Source organism: Lissotriton vulgaris, chromosome 8, assembly GCF_964263255.1.
Source record: "Lissotriton vulgaris chromosome 8, aLisVul1.2, whole genome shotgun sequence".
NCBI lineage: Eukaryota > Metazoa > Chordata > Amphibia > Caudata > Salamandridae > Lissotriton > Lissotriton vulgaris.
Window position 1 is genome coordinate 1,506,416,667 of NC_141696.1, and position 19,437 is coordinate 1,506,436,103.

Here is a 19,437-nt window from a genome sequence, read left to right on the forward strand (position 1 = left end):
TTGGAAGGAAGTTTATTGATGTCAGGTGTGCACATTAACCCCTTCGACGCTCATGACGGTGCTCGTGTGCTCATGACGAGCTGAGCTAGTCATGACCGTTAGAACGCTCGCACGCTGGGCTAATTCCCCTGCTGTGCTGAGCGTTCTGAAGAAACGGGTGTGGTGATGAGGAGCTCAGCTCGTCATGAGCACACGACCACCGTGCTGCATGACGACCTGAGCTCGCCCCCCCCCAGGATAGCGGAGGAATGTGCCCCGCAGGGAAGGGGTTAAATGCGTGGGTCTGCTAACCGCCTTTTGTGTTTGTATTTTATGTGTGTAACTGATTGGCTCTAACACTCCTTATAGAACAGCCAGGATAATGTCCTCTAATAAACTCACATAATTAAGTGAATTTTAGGATGATTTCTGAAGCAGTAGTGATAAATTTGACACCGACTGAGATTCAAATGGGTAGTTTAGACTATGGAAATTCTATTCTTTCGTTTCTAGAGCTGAATGCCGAAATTAGATCATACTAATATGCTTTAGGGCTACTGTGCCCCATTTTGCTTCCAGGAAAGGTATGTTACTGATTTAAGCATCATATTGGACAGTAGCTTACTACATTGATACAACAGTTTTTATTCTCTCTGTATTTATGATACTGTTCAATTTGGCTGGAATCTGTTCACACTCTGACCTTGTGAATGATATAGATACGGACACATTGTAAATATGAATTTGTGTTAGACCTTTTGGGGTTTGTCACACTTGATTCAATTAATCAGTAGGCCATTTTATTTAATGGGGATTCAATGTCAGGAGCAGAGGCTTCAGATTATGCTTCGCTTATTATTTAAGCATTGAATCTTTGTGCATTTCCCAAGGCAGGTTTCTACCAAGGGGAGTATGAAGGATATGATGACCCCAATGAGTACCACCTAAAGGAGCAGTTGCTGGAAGCCATTGACAACTAAATAAGGCTCTGACACTACAACTTTTTAGGCAGTCTTAGGAGGCACTATGTGCTCCAAGAACTGGATAGTGGTATCCCTGGACCCAATAGATCTTCCAACTCATCTAATTCGAACATAACGCAGGCTTCCTGGCCACAAAAGGCCCCGGATAAGAAAGCTAAGGACGCTTTGCTGAGAACAGGGATAAGGAGCCTCTGAACCTTAGGTTTCCTCCAGCGTTTTGACACCCCCTGATAATTACAGAGATGAGATGTAGTCTCTATCTTCTAAGTATGATCTCTCCCAGAAGGAGTCCCCCTCCTCAGGTGGCGAAAGAAAAATACAACTCATTTTCTGGACACTCAAGGTTGCCAGGACAGACTCCTGGATTTTGATCTGCAGAAGATTGTTCTCCAAAAGTCAGAGTGGTGTCAATCTTTCGAGGTGACCAAGAATGTTCAGTCCAGTCTACATAAGGGGTTCAAGAAAGAGGTCAGAGCAAAACTGCATTCAGAATGCCCTTGTCAGTCCTTGCCTGGGAAGGTGGCAATACGCCAGAAATAGATCAGAGCATAGCAGTCTCAATCAAAAGTTCTCAAGAAGGGCATCAACTGCTCTGGAAAAGGTCCTTGATTTGTCAGGCCCAAATGACCAAGAGCCTGGAGATGGCAGTTCAGGCTGAGTCAGGATCTCCGGTGGACCTGGATACCCTTATGTGTTGGCCCCAGAGAGCAATACGTTTATTTGGCAATGCCAACTGTGCGATCGCCTCGGAGAGACTATTTTCTATCCTAATGCACATTGATTCCAAACTAGCAGAATTTTCTGTCAGAAGCAGGACCTCTGGCAAATGGGTAACTATAGGAAAGTAGAATCTGCTTCTTATGTTTACCCCCACTTTTTGCTTGATGTTGCACTGTTTTTGACTAGTCTGGCAGGGATCCTGCTAATCAGGACCCCAGTCTATATGCTTTCTCCTTTAAATTGCTATGCATGTACTTTGGTACATTCAAGTTTGGATACTGGGGTACCCTTATAAGTCCGTAGTATATGGTACCCATGTACGCAGGGCATAGGAACCCCAGAGGCCTCCCATGGGCTAAAGCAAGTATTATGCCACGCAAGCGAGGCCATGCAAAATGGGACTACATGTCTCCTATGGCAACCTGTGTAGGCTGGTGCTTGAACCACTTACTTAAGATATAGGCTCACTATAGTTATAGGTCACTACATTTAAACTTATAAGTCACCCCTATAGCAGGCCTTGTCAATCCTGAAGGCAGGGTGCTGGGTTTTAATTGAGAGGGTGGCCCTGCATGAGCAGAGCCTCGCTGCAGCCTTCGGAGACCATTCTCTTGGGTTGTCAGTGACTCAGCAAGACATAGGTAGAGGTGCAATATAACCTCGCGCTAAATGCTATCTCGAAAACAGTTGCATAGACACATATTGCGTTTGGTATCAAACACCTTGGAATGATAGGTCCACACCAGTAACCGGTGTGGGTGGTATGATTCCACCCTTCTGAGGGAGCTTCATGGGGTCACTGGTCTATTCGATGCCAGTTGTCTCGACCCGGACAGCACAAAATGGATGCTGCCAACCACAGGCACATTTCTGCCCTCCTGCTGCTGAGCCAAGCTCGAACAGTGGAAGGCAGCACAATAGGCTTCCTGTCACAGGGAGGTGTGACCACCTCCCAGACAGGATTTAGTGTATTGGAGCTGGGCAAGTGCACCCAGAGTGCCTGAAAGTCTGCACCTGGGGCACATTTGATGTCTCTGTGCATAGCTGCGCTCAAACAAGTTCTAGGAGCCATTGGCTCCTGCTCTGGAACGGAACTGGACAAAGGACATGGAAGTAACCTTCCCTCTGGCCTGCTCATCCCCTAGGAGGGTCCCCTGAATCTGTCCAAACCTCTTCTGTGGGTACAAAAGGGATTACCTGACTGTAGCTCTTTAGATTTTATGTGCACAAGATTCTAACAGAAGAAACCACTGACCTTCGAACATCAGGACACTCTGGACTTCACTGGACTTTGACTGGGTTTGACTTAGTCTCCCTCTCTGTCCAAAGCTTTGTCTGTGCCCCTGCCCACATACAGGCTCTGTGCAGGACCTGTGGTGCACTAAGGACAACTGAAGAATCTCCCTAGGGGTGAAGGAGTCACTGCCCTGCATTCTCAGGCAACTCAACGCAACTGACTGGTTGCTGCTCCCGAACGCCTGCGGACTCAGCAAGTTTGAGGCCAGTATCCCGTGTGGAGACTGCATAACCCAAACCCCTGTGCACCACGTTTATTTGCAGTTGCATATGCTTGTTGGCGATTTTCAGCTTGTGCATTGGACTCAGTGTAGTGCGCTCCTTATCCTGAGCAGTATTTGCACAAAAGAACTCCAGCCTCCTCGCACCAAGCACGCCGTGGTATGGTACTTTGCAATCTTGCTTGAGATCCCCTCGCGGCTCCTGGTCATTCAGCCTGTGGGTCCTCCTGAGGGTCATCTTGATTTCTGTTGGGCTTTCCTGGTTGCTCCAGACGTGCCCTGACTCCGCATTGCTTGGTGAGTCCCCTGGACCTTGCTGGTCCACGCCGTAACCTCCTTGACCTGCCTTCGTGGGTTGCTTTTGCCAAGGCTTGTTGGTGCTCCAGCCAGACACAGACCCCCTCAGCATTCAACATCCTTCGTAGGACAGCTCGCATCTGGCTCCTGGTAGTCGTCAACGTCTCCTGGTCCTCGTGACTGCAGAGTCAAGCATCCCTTCACACCGATCATCAGTGGGCATTCGTCTACCGAGCCCCTGGTCACTCCTAAGTGACTCAGACTCTGTCCCCTCAGCTTTCAGATTCCTCCCTTCCAGAATCCGGGCTTGGATTCCACCGGACCCTTTTCTTCTTCACGGCAGCAGTACTTCTTAGCAGCCCTCCATTGAGAAAGACTGCGGTTTCCAAACACCACTCCAGACCTTTGCACCAGGCTCCTCTGGGATAGGTAACTCGGGTACTATGGTATCCACGGGTGAGGTGGCTCTCCAACCTCTTAAGTTACAAAGGGTTTGCTCGAAGTCCTCCTAGAAGGGTACTTGAACGGTAAAATTGCAACCGCGACTTACCCATAGAATTGTACAGAGCCAGCGGTCGTGTTAGCACACTGCACCCGTCCTCCGTGGGGGCCCCATCTACTCACCTTGGGTGGTTGCATGGGGTCCCAGCGATTCTAATTGGTCCAGACCTTGTCTTGACCCGAATCGTGGTGGTTATACTACTATTTTAGTATAAGGTTTGGTCTCCCCCTGGAGCCCGTTGTGTATTGTGCTACTTTCAACTGTTCTTTTGATCTAGTATTGTGTGCTTTGTGTTCCATCCTCGTGTAGAGGATACTAGAGTTATATTAATGAATACATATTTTTATATAACTACTGTGTGGTGATCCTTTCATTTAATTAAATCAGGTGATATTCTGGTAAAGCAAGCTGCTATACATTCCTTCAAGATTAAGCTTGAAGGCTGCTCTCCACAGCCACCAGTAGGATAGCTTTCTAAAGGTTATCTTTGGCCTCATACATCATAAGGGTCGTTTGAGGAAAACTTTGCTAAAGATCTGGGAAAATTTGTGTCAAACTTCTTGACAATGGACAAGGAGCAGTCCTCACTTAAGGTCTTTCAAAATACTTTTTTTAACCAGGGCCGGGTGCTATCGAGGCAGAGCCTTAGGCTGGGGGTACAGCCAGGCCTCCTACACATGTGCTCATCCCATAGGTCAAGGGAAGGATGGAGCCATGCTCATGGTCAAGGTAACTTCTATCCTTTGAGCCAGAAATTTTCAAGGCCAGTTCCAAGGGACTAACCATCTCGGTGTAGCATCTGAAAAACACTGACTCCTTGAAGTCAGGTGCCCGTTATTCCTCCTTCAAGGGTCATTCTGGAGGGAGGAGGGGGGGGCACGGTGTGCCAGGTCCTTACCACTAGGCACGAGATAACAGCCGATCCTTCAGAGTTGGAGACTGTGCAGGGGGCTCAAGCTGGAGTTCTATGGAATACCCACTAAGCATGCACCTCCCCTCTTGTGAGTTTTTACCAACAAGATGCGAGCTTCTTCAGTGCAGAGATTCTAAAATTTTTGTGAAATGAGGTGATCGTATTGACGCACCCCCACCCCAAAGGTTTTGTAAGTACGATTTTACTGGTGCAGAAGAAAGGGGGTGGTTGCAGATTGGTTTTTAATCTTGTCAGAGTTACCATTCGTGTCTTACTTCCCACACAGCCCTGAGGAGCCACAGAAATACTATTCCTGGGCGACGAAACACATGTAGGCTGGCTTGCTAGAGTGATTAAAAGAGACTGAACTGTTGACACACCAAACAAGAAATACTTGTGTTGTTTCTGCTGGCTTTGAATTCTAACTCACATGTGTCCACATTGACACACCTTTTATACGAACAGTAGTTACTTACCTGTAAACTGTGGTTGTCCAGTATTGGTGTCTTTCATAGATTCACAAGCAAATCTATGAAAGACACCCCTAATACTGGAGAATTAACTTATGTGCATAGGGCATCTTGTTGAAGCTTCAGAGTGTGTTGGTTGTTTCCATCACACACTTGGGAGGGTTGCAGGGCTTATCCCCTCGCCCAGTTTCACCACACCTTTATCTTTCTATACTACCTAAAACTTGCGTCCACTATTAGCAAAGCGCCCGCCATTACCTTGAATAGAAAAACCCTTTCGCAAGTACAATACCTGTTGGAGGTTTGTGACCTGAAGTTAATAGGTAGGGTTTATTTCCCCTTCTGGGGTGATTTTTAAGATCTCGGATCGCACGAAGACACATTCTCATTGTGTGAGTTACTTACCCAGACAATCATAAATGGTGTAGTACGCTGCTTTAAGGTTTATGAGGATTGCACCTGGGAGTTACGCCAATCCACTTGTAGGCAGTTGCCCATCACTTCACAGAAACCATTTGGCCCTGTGAGGTCATCCACCTTGGCCAGATGGGTTAGGTGGTCGTTGTCAGAGGAAGGTGTGGATACTTTATTTGGCGCACATTCCATGAGGGGCGTAATGGCCTCCAAGTTCTATTTCTTGGGGTACCTACTTAGAGGACATTATGGCAGCATCTGATTGGTCTTCAGGTTCTACTTTTAAGGTTTTACTATCATAAGCTGATTGTTGAGGTTCCTTCATTTGTATTGGGTCAGCTTTGAACAAGCATAATCTGAAGCCTTCAGTCCCGACATAGAATAAAAGGTTTTATAGCTATTACTTCAACAAATTCTCAACTCCATGTCAAGATCTGAGGCGAGGATTATACTTTATCTTCCTGCACTTTATTGAATGACAGCCATCTTTTATTTCCCATGGAACACTGGGGATCGAAGAAAAAAGTATGTCCAATAGTCCCATATTGCAGTAGTTGTCCAGTCAGAATCTAGTATCCTTAAACGTAGTCCTTTGCCTCGATCACCAATTACTCTTTTTTCGCTGCTCGCATCTTCTCTGCAATGTATGTCCTATTTGTTTACTTTCTTTTACAAGTGTGCATGTTGTTTTAGCGTCACGCGAACACTTTTCACTCCTACACGACCACACTATAAATTCCTAGCAGCGGTAGAGCCCGCAGTGGGGTCCTCCCCCCCAACTAGTGGAACTGTGGTAGTTCTGTTTCTCTATGGCCCACGATACAAGACTCTGGAATTCCTATCAGTAGGGATCCAGAATCATGCACTGTTTGCCTCAGCCTCTACCTGCCCCTGGAGAGCAACGTCCCTATCTGGGGTCTGTACAGGCTTGCAAGCCTGATTTTGTTGTTACCCGAAACCCTGAGGGGCCGGTGTAAGTGCCTGCATTGATGCTCCAATAGGATCCGTATTGTTGACAGGCTTTGAGCCTATGAAGGACTCACTCCCAGGTAGCCACAGTACCCCATCATTAAATAGAAAAGACTGGTGGGTGGTGTCCTCTGGGTTTGAACCTCTACGGCTGCGAGCCTCTGATCACCATTGACTCGCAAACTCCACTAAAGTTGCTAAACCTAAGCCCATATTAGTAGACACGGCTATAACGCCACGCTTGGAGTTACCCTAACTGGGTATCTCATTAATAACTGCATTATACCTTTGCACTCAGTGCTGAACCCACGTCCTAGGGGCTCCAGATAGCGCCGTACTTCTGAGAAACTAGCGGAACCTCCGCTATTATTGTGTTGTGCCGTATTAATCACTGGTCATGATTAAAGAGTTTAATTGACCTCCTATGGGATGATGAATTTTATTATGTTGTAGACACCTCCATTTACTGCACTGTGGAAAAACCCATGGTACAGCGCTTGTCACAGAAGATTGAGCATGAATGCACACAACTGGCCAGACTCAGGGCACTGTAGCTACTGCTCTCCGACCCCCACCCCTCCAACTCCGCGCCGGCGCAGCCCACTGATGTTGATCTCACACCGGCCAAGGGCCCCCGGGAGGAAGGAGTGGATCACAAAGCCTTTGCACACCTCAGGAATGCATTCCTAAATCAGACCCCACTGGCCTCCATGCCTGGAGAGTCCGCAACGTAGGTTAGTAGACCAAACATCTTCCCTGTCCCCAGATGACGATGGCCACAGGGGGCCTGACAAGGAACACCCGTGGTGCCCTTCCCCTGCGCCCCCAGCCACAGAGGCCCCCCTCCAGGCTGACGGTTCTAACATGTTAGATCACAAAGAGCTCATATCCCCCACCCCCCTCTGCCGAATAGACAACCTCCTCTAAGGTGGCAACTTGTGTGGCAGGGCGGATCAGAACGCCACTAGGGAAAGACACCCGCAATTGCCTTAAAGCAGAATGCCCGCAGACATCCTTAGAGGGAAAAGTAGCCCTAACTCCCGAGCTAGACCAGAGAATGGTCACTTTATTGGCAAAATATATTAAAAACCCCAAGAAGGAGATTGACATGTCCTGGCGGGTGTGCCAGGATAAACTCCTGGACGCCCTAGACCCGCTCATCAGGATCTTGGACAAGGCAGAAGTTACCAAGGTTTCAGGGGACCTTCTATCCCCACAGGCACTCTCTGGGTGAGTGCAATGTCCAAATGCGCTCCGTTTACAGAGTGGAGGCGCTCTTTTCTTTTCAAAGTGGATCTAAAGTTATGAGATATGGCAGACTCAGAGGCTGGGGCAGTGGCTCAGGGAGGCCATTTTGGTGAACCATTTATAAAGGAGCTGGGTAAATTTGTCAGTACTGTTACTTCCTTTGACAAGGTTGAATCCTCCATCAAAAGGGTCATTCCTTCAGGGGTTTTCCGTGGGGCCAGCCAAGGCAGGGGCCGCTCGGATGGCTGCCTCCTACTTCCAAAATACTCCTTAAGTTTATCAACTCACAACCCTTCCTTTTGGCCTCTCTACGGTCCCGGGGAGCTTCCGTCCTCAGACGGGTCGTGGGGCATTTCGGGCCCAAGGGACATGTCTAATTGTATATCAGGACAAAATGATAATCATGGAACAATATCCCCACTAGTCGTTGTCCCAGCTCCAATAGGCAGTCTCTCTGCTGCCTATTGCACGCCTGGTGGGTCTTATTGTTCCAGGCGATTTTTCCAGTACCCTTACACTACAGCTCTCTTCAAAGCCTCAAGGCGATGCACCTGTGGAGGGGACTATCATATTCCCAACTGGTAGTCCTTTCAGAGGAGGCATGCGAAGAGATCCGTTGGTGGTTTTCATATAGGGAAGCGTGGAATGGCAGAGTGATTTTCGGCTCCGCCCCAGATCTAATCATAGAGTCTGACGCCAGCAGATCAGGTTTGGAGTCACGCGGTGTGGACACAGGAGGGTCGTGGGGTCCCCTCAGGAACATGAATCACATCAATTGCCTGGAATTCCTGGCAGGATCCTACCCAGTCCGGTGTTGGACCAGAGACAGAATTCAGTACTGCGTCCTTAAAGATGGACAACGTCTCCGCCGTCAGATACATAAATCACAAAGGAGGCACCTGTTCCAAGGTACTATCAGATTTAGCAACCAGCTTTTGGCAGCTCTGCCTAGACAAGAGAACACAGTGACCAACTGGCAATCCTGTCATTTCAGGGACTCCAGAGATTTTTGCCAATCTAGAAAATTGCTGTGGTCCTTTTTGCCTCCAAGTTGGATCACCCACTAACTAGATTTTTCAGTTAGAGGTCGGATCCCCTGGCAACAGCCACGGATGCCTTTCTAGAACTGACAGCCAGAGAAGGGCTACGCATATGCATTTGCAACAAGCTCATCATGTATGTGGCTTACTAAAGAAAAAAAATATGTATATATAAATATGTTTGTCTACCTCATTTATAATTTAAAAGCAGCCCAAACCATGATTTCATAACCAGCCCCCACAAACCTAAGTACAAGAACCCTTATAAGCCCATAGCTGAGGCGGATCAAATATCCCCACAAATGGCAGCTAATCAGATTTGTAGAGTGCAAGCTTGTTTGAAGCACAGGCTAATGCAGAGATGGACTTTCAATCCTCTTTAGCACTTACTATTGTGTTTAAAGCACATTCTGTTAGATATCATGGGGTTCGAAGTTCTTTGGAAGGCCCTGGTGAAGTAACTAAGAAGCAAACGTTTTAGTGGTGCACAGCACATGTCAAATCGAGGAGAAGACATTGGTGAAAAAGAAAAAGAACAAAATAATAATAAGCAGAAGAATACATTGCACATCACACTCCTTCCGCCCCAAAAAACACACACAAAGAATAAGACCACAGACTAAACCATTTTTTCTAGGTTTAATGAACTCACTTAGGCATTTGCCATCAAATCCCCTGAAGGGAAATATTTGTGGGGACAAGGGTTCAAGACATTTTTTCCAGTAATTGTTTAAAGAAATTACTTATGTGCTTTGTTCTTCTAAGGATATTCTTCCATACCACTCGATGCGTGTGGAACATAATTTTAAGAACACACAGAACTGCCAATCTTTGTTAATTAACAATAAAAGAAACTAAACAATAGTTTTTTCTACTGGTCAGTGCTATTGTCACATTCCAAAGTGACAGTACAAAACGTGGTGTAAAGGCAACACTGGGATTTTTCTTTTAAATAAGCTTCTTTGCCAATCTCAAATAACAGAAGTCCTTTTAGCTGAAACAGAGAAAATGAGGCTACCCATTCACATAAAACAGGAAACACCACAAGAAAAAGTAACAGTGATTAAAGCGGTCTTCTTCAAGATCTTTACAAAAAAGTATTTGTAACACTTTAATGTTAAAATAACTGTCGACAAAATCAATTAAATTATAAATGCATAAAAAAATGAAGTGTTTATTTTGCTGAAGCACTTATCATTAGAGACAAGATGACACGCCTACCATTGTTATATCAGGCCTATAGTAGAGCGAATTCTCACCGGCAGAGGATGGTAACTTTTGAAAGGTGAAGTGTATAATGTTTGCTCATGACAAACTTTTTCAGGGGCAAAAAAGGGCATGCAGAAGGCTGTAAGATATGGATAACGAAACCTGAAAGCAGTTATTACATTAGTTTTGAATATACTGCTGGATTTGGAAGATGCTTTAGCCATTCAAAACAGTACCTGTAAATTGAGAATTTGGAGTGATGCTAGTGCCTAACGGTTGAACCTGAAAACCATACCACAAGTTGCATTATGTGTGTATGTCTAATTAGCAGGACATGTTATTGAAAGTTTACTTTTTACAGTTGTAGGATCATTGATGTGTACTAGAGGTATACAATGTGCAAATGTTCTATTGCAAAGCTGGATAGAAGAGGATGACGGTAAAGCCAACATCTAATCTATAAAAGATGCATGGCCAATGCAAATAGGATTTTAAGTTTTTCTGTTCCTCTTTCAATTCCCTGTCTTTCTGGATGTTCTAGCAAAAGTATTCTGACCAACTGTGCCCATTTGAAGATTCGCACTGTAAGGACAAAAACAAGCTGCCAGTAACCCAATATAGTCATTAACAATCTTCAAACGGCCAATAGAAACACATGTTTCAGTATCAGACACTGCCATTTCTAATATATATATATATATATATATATATATATATATATATATATATATATATATATATATATATATATATATATATATATATATATATATAGCCTGTTCCTGAGCAACCATATTACAGGAAATCTCTTTCTTGAGCCTTTCTTACTGCATTGCTATTTGTTAGATACTTTTCATTCACAGAATATCAGTCTTGATAGCTCCGCTCCAGGACAGCACTCATATGTTTACCGTTCCCAGCTCACACATAATAATAATCACACTTTGTTATATTCAAAATACTTTTTCCTGCAGGTGCACGCCAAATAAGATGGCAACAAGTCTCAGATGTTCATTGCGATTCAATGTCACAGATGTTGCCAATGCAGCATTCAGCTATTTTTTTTTCATCTTGTGTGTGACCACCACAAAAAGTAAGTCATTTTTTCCCCTCACTACTGTGTGAGGCATTTGGTGACGCTCTAACTAGCAAATGTATGAAACAGTGTGTAGGACAGAGATGGTTCACTGACAGTTAATGCAAATACTATGCATTTATAAATGAGTTAACAGTAAATCTGTAGAAAAAGATAAAATGAGTCAATAATATTGTGGGTTAATCCCCAAATATGTTTGGCAAAGTTTTCCAACTCCCTAGCATATGAAAATATGTACCGTAACACCCAGCATTTGCATTTTTCTACATAATGACAGGTTGTACATTTTACAACCACAAAATGCCACAACACTGATATAACCGTGTTGAAAAACCTAAACCCACAGCTGTACCTTTGACAAATTTTTACTTGTTTAAATTCAACTAAACTGCCATTATCTAGAACAAGTAATACAACGATCTTTAAAAGTAAACAACTTTACACATGTGCAAAAGAATACTTTTTCACTCTTACATAATTTATATTGGTTTTACTTTCCAACTTTTCAAGAGCTACCATTACATTTGATACTTCAGGTGCAATTATTGCTTGGAAGGCTTATTTCTTTGACCAATGAACAATCCTCCAACCTGGAATCATTAGCAATAGTGAAACTACTCGATGGAATGAGGTTTGCAGCATAATAAAATTTAAACAAATATTCTCCTAGAATTTCCAGCTGAAAACTAAGACTGCGATTAGTTAAGGGACACTAAATTACTGAAGTGTCCAAGCACCAGAACTTGAATGAACGCATCAAAGGGTAAGATGCACAGCCAACAGAGATGACAAGGACACTGAATTGACCTTTTATGATTGTAGCAATAGTGCTGTAGCAATACGATGGGGACATCTTAAGTCTGCAACAGGATATGCTGGGGAAGGGGCAGAAAATTGAGGAATTGAGATCAGTAAAAGGCAGCAAATGTTGGTGACGGTCATTACCAAGAAAATGTGTTATGGGAGAATGGTTACTTCTGAACAGAGGAACAGCAAGATATTCTGAAGGGAAAGAGGTAGTTAAATTAGTGACAAAACCTTAGTAATTAAGTTTTGTTTTTAAATAGTGTAAGCAGGAAATTCCATGGCATGAAATGAGAAGGTGGTTGTAACAACTGAGAACATACACCCACCCTGGAGTACTTTAACACCTTTATTAATGTCGAGTACTTTCTTCAGGGTTTAACGCTATCCATGACGCCTCTTAATGGAAGCTGCTGAACGCTATCCAAATGAAGCTTAAACGATCAAACCCTTCTTGATCTTCTAGTGACATTTTTCAAAGTAATAAGTTCATCGGACTTTTCTAAGGACATAATTTATAAAAAAAACACTTTCCGAGAAAAGGTGTCTGTATCTGCAAGATAGTTGGCCCTAGTCCTACCACAGGAGTGTCAACTCAAACTTAGCCATGTTTTCTCAAATACACAAGAGGTCATAACCATTTCGACATCAATGGGGAACATGAGTTCAAAGGTTGGGGTGGGCGACTGTTTAACAGAATAGATAATATGGGTACATAATTTTAATGATTTAAGAAATTGTCAGTGGCTGTCATTTAGAAATGGAAATACATTTGAAATTATCAGTCCATGCTGCTAAGCAGACTGCAATTCTTTCTGGAATTACAATCAACTATGTAATCATGGTAATAGTGCACACCATAAAAGCATTTCCTTGCGTCTTGAAACCTATCACAAAATGAAACTGAAAATGGGCAGAATGAACCACAAATGGTTAGTCACTCCCTTGATCACTTTAAAAACAGCCATGTCTTTCCAACAACGTAACAAGAGATGTTGGCTAAAAGGTGAGGCCCAAAACAAACACCAGAAATAACATAGGAAGGGGGCCCATAAAAAAAACAAATTAATGAGGTGTTTCCACAATGCCCTACGCACAAAGTAGTGCAGTAAGGCAAGTTCAAAGTAGACCTGATCCTCTAAATTCAAACAAAGACATGCCATAGTTGGTATTTGGGTCTACTCTGTGGGTCTCGCCATACAACAAAAAACTGGTAAAGAAACTGTTTAAACTGGAAAGGAAGAAGTCCAGCCTCATCAGGTTTGGCAGCCTGGCTCCTGAAGCCAGAAATTACAAAGGGCATACTGTATGCTGGGAAGCTCGAAAACCCATAACAAGACAATGTTTTTAGGCTTAAAGGTAAAAGGTTTTTCCAGGGCTTGATGAAGTATTCCCTCCTTACTCAGACTAACAGCAAGACAAAGCCAAAAAAACACTATCTAACAATTTTGACTTTATTAAGGGTATTGGCCTATTCACTGTTTTAAGACTTCAGCAATGACCACATGGGAAAAAGACATCAATATCCCAGTGTTCTAACCTCTACAGATCCCCTTTTAACAGATTATGGACTGCTTTGTACCCCATGTAAAAGCATCGACCCCCTTTGAAGGCTGCAAAGAAAGTTCTTTGTGACATTTGGAAATCAATACCACAAAAGTGCACTCAGCATGGGACCAGAGACTGATCGAATTTTCAGGGTTACCAGCTCCAACTTTTCAATTTTAGTAGCAGATCTTTCAATACCAAACAGGGTTGTTATCCCTTTTCCATCATTCAGATCTCAAAATATATGCAGCAGGTCGATTAAATCCTACTGTTAGATACATCTCATTTTCTCCACTCAACACTTGCACATGCTTTATAGTAAAGGAGCAGAACATTGATCCTACAAAAGTGATAACTTTGGGTTTAACATTTTCGAATACAAACAAAACTAAACTAGAGCGCTGTTTGAATAGCTTCTAACATTTGAACAGCTTGGGATCGATAGTCCACAGGATTAATTCCGCATTTACTGCAGTAAGAAAAACCTGTTTGTCAAGAGGAGAGAGAATTTTTTCTTTTGCGGAGATAAAAAACATGCTACAAAATCCCTTTACATATTAACTGACTAGCTAAAAAGTGAGCGTATGTGCTACTGAGCATTCCTTCAGACTGGACCTTGTCTCTTCTACAAGTTTCTGAAGGCAGCGCTATAAACAATGACCTATCATGGTACAAGCCTAGGATCCTACTATGCACATCAGAGGAAACCCAGATGCTCTAAACAAGCCAGGCTTTTGTTGATATGGTATTTTAGGTGCAACAGCTGGAGTAAAATCAACGTAGGACTGGCGAGATTTGGGACAAAAATACATTTTTGTGTTTTAGACTGTCAGAACAAAGTCAAAGAGTGTGATTGTTTTATAATTATCACCTACAAAATCAGCCATTCTGGAGCAAACATTCGGACTCTACTACTAAAATCATTGGCATTCGCTAGCTAATGGAAACAGCATGATCAGTTAGCTGGATTGTTGAGTGGACACTGACTAGATATCCTGGGATAAATACAGGTTAAGCACCAAGAATCTAGGATTTGTCTGGAAAAGACTCCTATGAAAAGTTTTCACTCCCTTTCGAAGCCTTTCAGTGTGAAAACCAAATGCTCCAAAACTCTCAAACCATGGTCAGGTAAATATGAAAGACTGGTGCTATGCTTCTTCCAGGAGTTTAAAAGCATGTTCACACAGCAAACAGGAGTATTTGAGTTTTCCAAGAAGAAGACATTAAAAGTAAAATATACTATGGACAACATCGATCAAAGACAATATGTAAGGATGAGATCAAAATAATCTATCCTAAACTAAAATATGTAGACAAAAGACATAACATTTTCTAAACTACAGGAAAAATAAAGTTGCTTGCAAACACCACGCTATGAAAAGGACTACATTTACGTTGGAAATAAATATTGTAACAGTACATGTTAAATAAGTGATTGGAGCTCTAGTACCAGCAGCCCACAGGACAACACAGAACAGAATACAATGCAGTCCAGTGGGAACTTGATTTTTTGTTTTTATAGACCGCATGGTGTCAAAGGCGGAGATCTATCTAGGGAGTTCCAATTTGGGAAGTATAAGCCAGAGATCAGAGCAGCGAGTCAACATGTTTTCCACAGTAAGATAATGCATTATGAGATAGTCGAAGATCTATTGCATGAAAAGTATAGGTTAGCAGGGACTTTACACAAAGGAAGCAAAAAGCATGGCCGTTCACAAGCATTTTGAGAAGCCAGGACACTACGCATTAGGTACAAGTAGGTAAAGGAAAAAGAATCAAAAGGACTCCGGTAATAAGGTATGATTTGAGGGGGGGGGGGGGGGGGGGGGGGGGGGCGAAAGGGGAGGGGTATATACTGAGGAGAAACTGCCATGACTTCAAAAGCATCAGAGTTGGAACCCGAACAGTAATCCAGAAAAGTAAACAAGAGGAGCTCAGAAACACTATGAGAAGGGATTTTCGGAATCTTATTTTGACTAAGACCATACCAACGAACAATACTGCCCGTTTTGATGCAGTATTCTGACATAACAAGAACTTTTGCACACTTATAAAAATGCTTCACAATGATTATATACTTTATACTCTGAACAGTGTGGAGGCACGCATGGAAGACAGCAAAAAGTGCATTCATAAGACAAATTCACCAGCCAGTTCAAGCAGTCAGGTATATTTTGAAACCCACTATGCCACCGTTCTGTAGCACAAAGGCGAACAAAATGGAAGATTAATTAGGAAAGTCAGAGGGTGCAGTATTGCTACTATAAAAAACATTTTACTGCCCTTATAGCAAAGTAACTAAAGACTGAAAGAAAAGAGCAAATGTTTAGATGTCAAAAACCCAACGATCCCCCCTGGGCAATTATCGCACCGCTCTGAAAGAATTTTAAATGGGTCTTTTTTTTTTTAATTTAAACAATAAATTAGCATTGTTGTGACTCCTACCAAGGGAAAGGGAATTTGGAGCAGTGCTTATAAATGATTTCTTTTTCAAGCTTAAGAGAAACATGGCAACAAAAAAAAGTGCACCTTGAAGTTTCGGCACTCAATTTACCATGGGGTGTCTTTGCATCAATATTGAAGCCATGTCAATATTGAGAGTTTACATTAAAAAAATAATGTAATAATGTACAAACTATAAATCTACCAAACAAAGAAGCATTCAAAATAAAACAGGAGTTCTGGGGATGTCTATGATACGGGAATGAGGAAATTGGGAAGGATTCTGCAGGGTCCAAATCTAGGCCACAAAGCCTGAATGGTGCTGAGTGCAGAATGCTTGTCACATTTTTGAGGGCAAGGGAGCACTTTCCTCGCTTGGATTACAACAGAAATTGAAAGTCTGTTTTGGAAGGAAATATGGGTAGGTGTAATGGGCCTGAAGCGGAGCAGCTCTGAGTCGAGTGACTTGTGTGGGGCAGGAGGCCATAAAGGATAATTCTGTATGAACTTCTCAAAGAGGCAGCCTATAGTCCAGTGTGAGAGCTTTGATTTTCTTCTTCGTAAAGATGGAAGGATTCAGGTCAAATGTTTATAAAAACCAGAAAGCATTTCCATTGAAGGCTTTTGGGTGCATGACAAAAGTTAGCTTATATTTATCTTTTTTCCTTTTCAATCGGCTAACGTATGTGTGCCAGTCACACAGCCCTGCACATCCAGCAAGAAATGAACATGTCCGAGGCGCTCTCTCGCTCTCTCATCCTCAGTGGAGGTTTAAATAAAATGAGTCTGATTGGAAGTCAGGAGAAGCAGTTCTATAGGTCAAGTACAGTGAAAAAAATGCACGCAACTGAGTCTGTGTTAACTTCACCAATGCGCTTTTGTTGCGTTGAAGGTGAACGTCCGTCTCGTACTGAGAGTCAGTGTTCGTGTGTTCATGTCTTTACCTTGTGTCTTTCTTTCATTGTCAAAGTGACGGTGCCACTTTTCACCTCAGGAAGAAGAGGGATTCCATGTATCAATGTCCCCATGTGTAGAGTCCAGTCTGGTGCAAAACGTAGATCTGCAGATGCATTGTTGAGGTGCACCACGGGCAATTCTCGTTTTAAAGCACCCAAAATCACGTCCAGGTGTCGAGTTCTTCCTCCGCTGTGAGGTGCTAAACATTCCTGTCAGGTGTGTGCCTGAGAGAGTAAGAGGCTGCGCGCACGGCAAGCGAATGAGCGCAAACATTTTTATGAAAGACATTGAAAGATTTCCTGCCTAGCAGCTCTGAGCTCCGGCAAGGGACAGACTGGGAGTGGTGAACCCTCTTGCTCAGCAGATTAGAGCTGAAATCCTTCCATTGGAGCCTCTCGCTGCTGGAAGATATACTGCTGCTGACTCAGGTCGACCAGTGGCGCGATGCTGCTGTCCTCGTCCTCCGCTCCAAAGTAGTGCTCGATCAGATCAAATGCCTTCTGGTAGATCTCCTGGTTTTCGTGGCTCTGAAGGAACTCAATTTTATCAAGACCTGTGAAGCATAAGAACAAAGGGCTGTTTAACCTTTCCCACAAGGGATCACAGAGGCAGAGAGGAAAACCGAAGACACTTCAGGAAAAACAGGAAAGAGAAGCTCTCCTATGAATATTCAGTCTAATCTTATTTCATTCAGATCAACGTCACACCCCCACAAAGGTCAAGGGATGTATGGGCATGCTGGAAACGAGAGGCAAAATAACATAACTGAAGGATAAACAAGACAATAAGAGAAACGTATTTACTGGTTTCCTCAAACATTCAATTGCAACGGTCCCTTTTTAGAAAGGAAACCTTAACCCCAAGTAAGGATCCATCATTAGAATCTATCTGGAGAATGCTTGAAACAATCCTTTTGCAATAGCATTACCCTCTTAATACGTAAAATGCGATTCAAACACGAGCTAGAAAACAAAAACTACAAATACATTTACAATGCGTTATTTACAATGCAAGCACATAAGATGCATTGTATTTCATAATTTTAAATACACTTACAATGCATACATTTACAACATACATACAATTTAAATTTACATTAAATTAAATAACAATGACATGAGTTGTGCATGTCTAATGATATCCTTCATTTTAAAGGTAGAAAATCTGAGACCGGCCAGCTCAGCAATCGACTTTTTTACAATTTAAATTGTGTTGGATGTATTTATGATGTTTTTTCAGGGAATTCCCATGTACAGTATTACATAGAGGCAGCAGAGCGAAGCATGTCTAGCTGAGTAAGAGAATAATTTTCAAACATGTAAGAAACTACAGGCAATGAGGGAATGTCAGGTAAGTATGCTGCTTGTAACAGTGTCCCAGTAAAGTTCTATTAACAGTTCTTCATGTAATAGCCAATCCGGCTGCTACCTAGTGAACAATCAAGGTTTGTAAAGCATGGCTACTCACCCGTGACGGTCTCAAGAGAAGGAGAGAGGCAAGTGTGGTGTGAGTGTGGTGTGTGCTGTGTATTACCCACGCATACAAGGCCCTACACAAAACCAGACCAGAGTTTAGAAGCAGTGGCTATTTGCATCTGTGAATTTGTGGGTTACCCATACCAGCATGTGAATTAGAGGGCATTTTTCAAAATTACTTTTACACACTGTCTTACATTTGGCAAGCAGAAATGCATAGAAAGACACTTGGTAATAACACTTGTTCTACTATTCTCTGTCCCCCTCTCTCCCCAAGTCGCCCGATAAAAATGGTACCTCACTTGTGTGGTTAAGCCTAGTACCTGCTGACAGAAGGGCACAAAATGTATTGTGGAGACATAATTGCCCATCACAAAACAACCTTGTTTTGGAAGGGGGCACCTGCGTTTTTGGTCCGGGGCTCGGGGGCCATCTAGGGAAACCTACCAAATCCAGACACTCGGGGGAGCCAAGGAGGTGTGGATTGCGTGGATCGCTCAACACTTTCCTACCCAGAATCCCATGTAAACCTCAAATTTAGCTAAAAAAAAGCTTTTTCCTCACTTTCTATGTGGGAAAGTTGTGGGATCACCAGACCAACTCAAATTTCCCACCATCCAGAGTTCCCCCGGGTCTCCGATAAAAATGCTACCTCACTTGTGTGAGTGGGCCAAGCACCCGCAACAGGGTTTGTGACAAAGTATTATGAAGGTAGTGTGTGTTTGCGATTTTGTTGTGCTGGTGTGTGTGTGTTATGTTTTGTTTTTGAGGCGTAGTGAGAGGAAATGATGTCTTTGTTTTCGAAGAGGTATTTGCATATAAAGTATTGTTGGCGAGTGGAAGCTGCAAGGTAA

General features: G+C 43.2%; 1 protein-coding gene across 1 annotated transcript in view; it reads right to left on the bottom strand.

Annotated features, from left to right (window-relative positions):
- Positions 1–16,191: 16,191 nt before the first annotated feature.
- LOC147699012 (importin subunit alpha-5) overlaps positions 16,192–19,437 on the bottom strand; it is a 270,809-nt gene continuing 267,563 nt past the window's right edge. The window contains exon 14 of the mRNA XM_086935614.1: positions 16,192–17,661. Within this exon, the coding sequence (XP_086791740.1) occupies positions 17,474–17,661 (188 nt within the window). The 3' untranslated portion in view covers positions 16,192–17,473. The remainder of the gene's footprint in view (positions 17,662–19,437) is intronic.